At 36.4% G+C, this 7824-nt stretch overlaps 2 protein-coding genes across 2 annotated transcripts; both read right to left on the reverse strand.

Moving 5' to 3' along the window:
- Positions 1-655: 655 nt before the first annotated feature.
- Positions 656-3143, reverse strand: LOC135194168 (uncharacterized). Its single transcript, XM_064219162.1, has 7 exons — positions 2892-3143; positions 2517-2713; positions 2285-2433; positions 1873-2018; positions 1529-1782; positions 1083-1235; positions 656-982 (listed from the first exon to the last, which is right to left on the reverse strand). Exons 1-7 carry the CDS (start codon positions 3079-3081, stop codon positions 731-733), a joined length of 1341 nt encoding a protein of 446 aa, XP_064075232.1. The 5' UTR covers positions 3082-3143; the 3' UTR covers positions 656-730.
- Positions 3144-3442: 299 nt separating this feature from the next.
- Positions 3443-4569, reverse strand: LOC135193889 (uncharacterized). Its single transcript, XM_064218259.1, has 2 exons — positions 3826-4569; positions 3443-3592 (listed from the first exon to the last, which is right to left on the reverse strand). Exons 1-2 carry the CDS (start codon positions 4567-4569, stop codon positions 3443-3445), a joined length of 894 nt encoding a protein of 297 aa, XP_064074329.1.
- Between the last annotated feature and the right edge of the window lie 3255 nt (positions 4570-7824).

A 7824-nucleotide genomic window follows, 5' to 3' on the forward strand; every position in this document is an offset into this window, starting at 1 on the left:
GAAAATCGAACGCATAAAGTTTTTTTCATTAGCTCTGATAAAGTACTGTCTCTGAAACCGTGTTAATAAAGAATTAACTTAGCCCGTAGTCGAAATAAAAATATTCTATTACTTTTCTAGCAGCAAATCCAACAAGTTTAAATCGTTGTTGATTTATCGGAAAATCAGTGTTCAAACTCCAGTAATCAAATTTCATTTTCAGAAATTCATAAGATGTATATCTTATATCTTACTTACGAATAAAATTTAAGTATATGATAAATAAATATCCTATTCCATAAACAAAAAAAGTGTTTTAAAAAATTCTAGATGACGTTTTACGGTTGTAATTTTAGTTCACTTAATATTTAAGTTATACTATAAACATAAAGTTGAATAAATGTACTGTAACTTAGATCTTATGTATTGTATTAAACTTTATTTTTTTATACCGTCGCTTATTTGGACCTCTGTCTTAATTAAATATAAGAAAGAAGGCCATTTTTTACAAAGATATAGGCAACACATAATCATACAATCATACATATCATGTATAAAGAATTTATTTGTTATAAGTTTCTGATTTCTGCTCCAATTTATAATTAAATAATAAAGAAGCCGTTCATATAAAAGTATTACCTACTTTAAATATAAATAATTAATTGATGGAAATAATTTTGATTTCCTTAAAAAATACTAAAGACTAGATTTTATTTTCGGTTATATGTACCTATATCCTTTCCGTTAGTATTTAAGACAGAAGACCATTAGATGCGTCGAAGTTTGGAATGTGGCCAACACGATTTCTGAAGTCAGCTATCGTGCAGCAGAAGCTATAGCCGATGTCCACGCGATCAGGCTGCCAGTTGATCCAGTTGAACGCTGCATTATTGCGACATCTGTCCGTACAGAATTGTAATCCTCGAGCCTCAGCAAGTGAATAGTAAGGGTTATTGATACTAATGAAGGCGGTACCACGGCGTCTAGATGCATCGTAGACGACCTGAAATATGTAGATTGTATTTAGTACGAAATATAATTAAACTAGTGTGAGTCATTAATAAACAAATATACCCTATATATGATTAATATGTATAACTTGCCTTATAGAAGTATTGAGGTACTGGTACCCTATTATTTGGTTCCAAGAAAATGTTTATAAAACGTCCATTGCTGTCCCGGAGTTGTGTCACACCGAAAGTACCAGTGTAGATGACAGTATTGTATCCAGCTACGCCAATTCTTCTCCGAAGGTTCTAGACAGATTCATTATAAAGTGAAATAGGCTTTAGTAAAAACATTTATTCTACCACAAAAATGCTAAATGATAATTATGACTGAGAAAAAGATAAAGATAAGGAAAGGTCGCCTGGAGAGAAGAGAATGTTTTTTCTTTGCGTGACGATTTCTGCCACTTCAGTCTCTTTTAAGCCACGTAAAATTGTATTTTACCACATTTTAATTGTATTGTACCACATAAAATTTGGTTCCAAAACAAATTGTTACTAAGATTGTTTATAGGTGCAAGTAAGAATTCACACAAAAATACCTGCTCAAGGTTGTTCCAGTTACCAGCGTTGAATGGTTGCCATTGTGGTGCGGCGTTAATAAAAAAGAAAGTAGACCGCTGTGCAGACGCAAATACATGGTCACTTTTAGCAGTAAGGTGACCACGGGCTAAGAACTGAGTCGTAGTGATGTATCGATTAACCATGTCAGTTCCTACCAATCTTCCAATGATATTTCGTTGGTTATTTTGTGTGTAGATATTATTTATATCCACACCAGGAAAGAACGAGCCCGCTTAAATAATAAAAAAAAAAACTGTTATTATGATTCACAGCCGGATAAATATAAACATTTTTGTACATTGCTTAAAAATCTCTAACTTACCAAGCCAGCTTGGTCTGTCGACACCAGTTTGATGAACAGCGTTGGTGGGGTTTTGGTTATACCAAACGTATAAGACTTCCATTCGGTTTTGATCATAGCAGGACCAATATACAGTGTAAAAGACATTGTTAACAATAAATCCAGATCTGCAAGCAGTTTATATAAAATAAATAAAATATTCAAATTGGTGATAGGGCTTTATAAGAGATCGTCGAACCTATATATCATATATTTTATTGCCAAATAGTAGTACTTATTACTGTTGTATTTCGGTTGCAAGGTTAATATTTCTTGAAGTACCAATGTTTACAGGCAGTGGTGAACACAGTTGGTCCATTTGCCAGTCATCCTATTTTGATGACATATAAAATAAAACTATATAGGTATATTAATATAAACTTAATACGGATACCTAATGACAATGTTGTTATTGAAACATCTTTCGTTCGTTTGCTGGGCTTCATAGAAAGGATGATTTGAGCATGTCAATTGTCCGAAGGCCCGATTCCCATTTAACCATCCCGCGCCTGATACGAGATTATTGCTCACGCATCTTGCACTCTAAATACAAAACATCGTATATATATACACTTCAAATATTGTATAAAAAACCTACAATTCAAAGCGCAGAAAAAATATCTTACAGCGGTTTGAACATTTGACAGTATGTTGGGATGAACTATGAGTCGATTTGTTCCTGGACATGATACGATGACTTCTTCGTTTGCGTTAAGATGGATTTGACCACTATTTCCCGTAGGTGCCAAGAAAGTATTTCTCGATCTATGGATATAAATTGGCTGAGGCTGTCCAAGATCTCCATTGACTTGAAAAGTGCATCCTATAACCAAAACAGGAAATAATGGCTAATACACCATGAATATTTTAATATTCTTAACACCAAAGCAATAAAAACTATCTTCACAATAGTTGATTATTTATATTATATTTGCAAAAGTTAACTTTTATGACATAAAATCAAAGCTAAAATGTTGCGTTATTAGTATACGAGTATTTACCACTGCGTGTTGTAGCTGTTGACGTTATATTAACCCAGTTGCGTTCTTCAATCTCAAGCCATTTATCAAGATAGTTTTCAAACTCTTCTTCGCCTAATTTGAAAGCTAACAGTGCAGGATCTGGTAGCCCGGCTGGAATGGCGTTCACGGCTAAGGTGGCCGATACGATCGCAAGGATCAGGCGAAACATCGTTGAACAGTTGTCCGTTGCGACGACCAGAAACAAAGGCCCATCGGCAACTTATGTGTAAAAGTGTCACTGATACACCTTTTCATATGATATTTATACGATATCCATATCTTTTTTAGCAAATAGAAAAAAATCTCGAGATTCGAGACGATAAAGAGATTATTTTAAGTATAACATCATAGTTGTTGATTATGATAAAGCTATGTTTTGAAAACCAGTTTGAATTAAATTCCGTCTTTTAAATTAATATGATGGCTTCTTTAACATTAAACTAATCGGGTTTCCATGGAAAGTTGACAATTTCACCACAAACACTATCACGCCGATTTCTTTCGAGCGGTGCAACTACATATGAGTGCGCTTATAGCGAGAAACTCCGTTTTTTTTTTTTCTCGCTGGAAAAACGGGTTACGCGCTTCCCCACGTGATGGAAAGTGGGGGTGGGGGGCGGTGTTTGGGACTCCCCGGAGCCCTGGACGCCGAGTGCGCCCAGGTACGCCGGGTTTACCCACTAAAAAACCAGCGGTGCCCTCTCCGTCTTTCGGCAGGCGCCACGGGATCGCTTGCGCATGCTACCGTGACGCCCTGACGGTCGGCCCGCCTATGCGGGCCTCCAACACCTAGAGGGTGTTCTCGGGGTACTGAGACCCCCCCTAGTCCCTGCGACGCCTATTGGGGCGGGGGGAGAAGGTGCGCGTAGCGCTTCTTCCTCCTCCCCGGTCGTCTTCGGCGAAGCGGGTCTGCAGCGGCATCCTCTTCCCGCTCCCGCTCCGCGGCTTCCTTCCGCGAAATCACATTTTCGCAGAAGGAGCGCATCTCCGACCAGCAGGTCTCGCTACCGAGCATTTCTTTGACGATGCTCGGCGGCGAGAGGTCTCCGCCCATAGTCGCCGCCAGGGTGTGCCTCTGGGGCCCCCACGCGGTACACTCACTCAGGGAGTGGTGCGCCGTGTCGACTGGCGCACCACACTCGTAGCAGGAGGGTGACACCTCCCGCCGCACTATTCCGTGCAGGTACTTGCCGAAACATCCGTGCCCGGTAAGTACCTGCACTGTCATCCTGAAGGTGAGTGTGCCCTTCTTCCTCTCGATCCAGCGACTCAAGTGGGGACGGATCGCCTCCACTGTCGCCAGGCCCACCGTGGGTGACCCCACATCCTCCTGCCATCGGGTGATCAGGGCTTGCTGGGCTAGAGCCCTGATCCGCCCGACCTCCGCTGAACCGCGGCGACCCGGACACCGGAGTGTCACCGCAGTCCACGACACCGTACGGTATCCTCTGATGTCTCTCACCGCTATGACCCTCTGCGGCTTCCGCAGCAGGGCCCGATTGTCAGCGGTGAGGGCGTCGACCCAGATCGGGGCACCGTACAGCGCCATCGACCTCACTACGCCGGAATAAAGACATTCGGAATCAAGCGGCCGAGAGCGGCGGCGGCGTTGATGAGCCTCGGGCCGAGATGGACGAAATGCTGCCCGAAGCTCCATCGACCGTCCAGGATGAGCTTCAGATACTTCATCTGGGCCCGCCCTGAACTACTTTCGATGTTTAATATCATTAATAAAGGTTTCATACTATGCGTTTTATCAGTCTCTTATAAAATAGCACCGAAGATGATGAAATTACTCAGCATTTGTTATATAACTTTAATGAAATTAGAGTAATCGGGTGTTGAGTGTGGTACTACGTAATTATTCAACAATAATCAAAATTTGTCGTTAAGCTTAAATACATCTTATATCGTCTGTTTCTAATCTGGGTTGCATTAAAGTGGTAGCAGTCATTCTACTGCTCTGTTTATTTCATACCTAGTTATATTTATTAAAAATATATATTTTTTTAATTAATTGTAAACAATATTTTCATAAATACTTCATTTACACTATAAGTATATCATTTGTTTTTTTAATATCTTAAGGTATTAATCAAACAATCATAAACAAGTAATCATTGCACATATACCAATAATGATAAAGCTATTCATTTGAATCAATCAACACTTATATATATTTACAAAAATGTGTTGTTTTAAAAATTAAATAGATACACGATGGCCCAGCGGATAGAAAATCGCGGTTGAAGGAAACAATCATGAGAAAAACTTCGGGTGTATACTGATTGCCTGTCACATGTTTATCCACCAATTCGCATTAAAGCTTCTAACCTTGTCCTAAATTGGTGAGAAAGCTGGGAGTGGAACATTAACAGGTTGTTACTGTTATTGTGACTACTGCGTTGCTACAATAGTTCGGATCGTATTATGGGGTGAAGGAAAATTCAGTGTTTACGCAAACACTCATATACTGTAATCTGTACATCTGTTGATGTTGACCAAAAGCGATCAGGTGTATATCGCCGCTCCTTTTAGTTGTTTTCTTCTATTAACTTGGTAATCGAGAATCATAATTACGAAGGGATTAGTATGGCCTAAAAACAGATTAGAGCTTATTTTTGAAATAACACAAACAAACGATGAACTGTAGAAGCAGCGCAAGTTTTTCTAAAGTCTAAACTACTATTGTTGTAAAAAACATTAGATTTCCATAAAGTTAATCATATAATAACATTATAAATAATTAAAATTAAAGATTTTATCTATATAGCAATTAAGAAAAGATTATTTCTTATATCAAATCTTTGAATGTAAATTCCAATTATAATGTTATATCTGAATCATATCTCAATCGATTAAAAACGACTAATAAATATTGACGTGCTAATCCTTTATCAAAATTACTTGCTAGTTAGTTTATATTTATTTATTAATAATATATACACGAAATATTTATTAATATTTTTTTGTAAATAAAGAAAAGCCGGTTAAATGCAAGGTAAAGTATGAAGACACTTCATAATTACTTATCACTTACGGTTATCTTTTCCAGGGAACTTCTATTAATATTTAAAGGAAAAGACGAAATACAGAAACAAGTCATGTGTATATTAAGTAATTATCTTGTTTTTTTATATGGCAATGGGCCAATTAATTTGACCCTAAGTGGGCAATTGCCCATAGACATTAACACCGTAAAAAAATTATTCTCTCCTAACATTAACAATTTTTTTTCGAAGTGAATATGCTGTTCGCCCTAATGGCCTCTACAGCGTCACTAAGCTATGATGCTTGGCGGTAGAATATATGGTAAGGTACTACCTGTACCTACCCAGATGGAGTTGCACAAAGTCCTACCATTGCGTAAATATATTACTGATAAATAATAACAATACAAATAATTAAAAAATATATACAAGTAGTATTGTCACTCTATATTTTATCCCTGGAAATGAAACAAAAATGTCAAAGGCTGGGTGTGTGGTCGTATATTCAAGTTTCAGTTCAGTGAACGTTGGCCGCGCCACTACCTTCCTACTGCTGCTCAGTGTTACAACGCTCAGTGTTTGGTCACTTATGGTGATTATTTATGACTTTTGTGGCTATTTGAATATACAGTGATTTTCTCGAAACACATACGACTACAATATAATAATGTATTCTATAACTGGAAAAGTTTCATAAATTACTAACATATTTTTTTAATAAGTTTATATTTTAAATGTATAAATGTTAATTGTAAAACAAGCGACAAGCCAAGCTCATAGTAGCCCATTGTGGAGATATAGAGCTATCGATTTTGATGTATTGTCGCGATATCTGCGTATCGTGTAAAAACCCCCAAGGTCAATAAAATATTTTACTTTTTTTTAAAGCGATTATTTTTAACACATTTTGTTTTTTGAGCATTTAAAACTAAATTATTTACTTTGAATCAATCGTGTATCTGTGATAATGCACTGTTCACATCGTCATAGTCAGTTTTTTCCTGTCGACTCTAAAAATCAGTGAAATATCATTAGCAAACAACACTATATCACAAACACCTTTAACGTAGAAAGTAAGACCATTTATATATACTAGAAATAGAAAAGGATTCAAAATTGATCCTTGTGGAACACCCATTTTTAACGTAGATCCACAAGACTTTATTCCATTAACGAAAACTTATTGGACTCTTTGACTTAAGTATGGAGCAATGAGATGAAGAGCTTTACCTTAAACACCGTAGTATTTGAGCTTATAAAGAAGCGTCTCGTGTTCTACACAATCAAATCACAGAATACTCCGTTAGCATTCTGTGATTTTTCCCATGCATTGTAAATATGCTTAAGAAGTGCTATTCCCGAATCAGTTATCGAGTGACCTCTTGTAAAACCGAATTGCTCACTATGAAAAATAATATTTGTACCGAAATGGACGAGAAGTTGATTTAAAATATTTTTTACTACATTTTAACAAGTTAGGAAATAAACTCGAGTCCAAACTCTTGTAAAAAATTACTGCTATATACCAATAAATTTTACCAAAATGCCCCAAATGTCGTTAGTTTTTTTTATATTGAGGGTTTTAAATACTTTTGTGATATCTATTGCAGAGATTTTTTAAATGAAAAATTAATAACGCATTTGGAAACATTATTATTTAATAATCTAGCTGCATCTGATCTAAATGAAATCTTATTTTTTTAGGTCTATTATCAAAATGTGTTTCAATTATTTGAAATTTCTAATTTAGAATCTGATTATCGTTAGTTTTACATACTTTTAAGATATATATTGCAGTTACTTTTTCAAATGAAAACTAAATTTGGCATTTAGAAACATTATTATTTAATAATTTAGCTGCATCTAATGTAAATGAAATGTTATTTTATTAGGTCCATTATCCAAAAATATTTAATATAAAA

The sequence above is a fragment of the Vanessa tameamea genome, chromosome 3 (genome assembly GCF_037043105.1).
Source record: "Vanessa tameamea isolate UH-Manoa-2023 chromosome 3, ilVanTame1 primary haplotype, whole genome shotgun sequence".
NCBI classification, from domain to species: Eukaryota; Metazoa; Arthropoda; class Insecta; order Lepidoptera; family Nymphalidae; genus Vanessa; species Vanessa tameamea.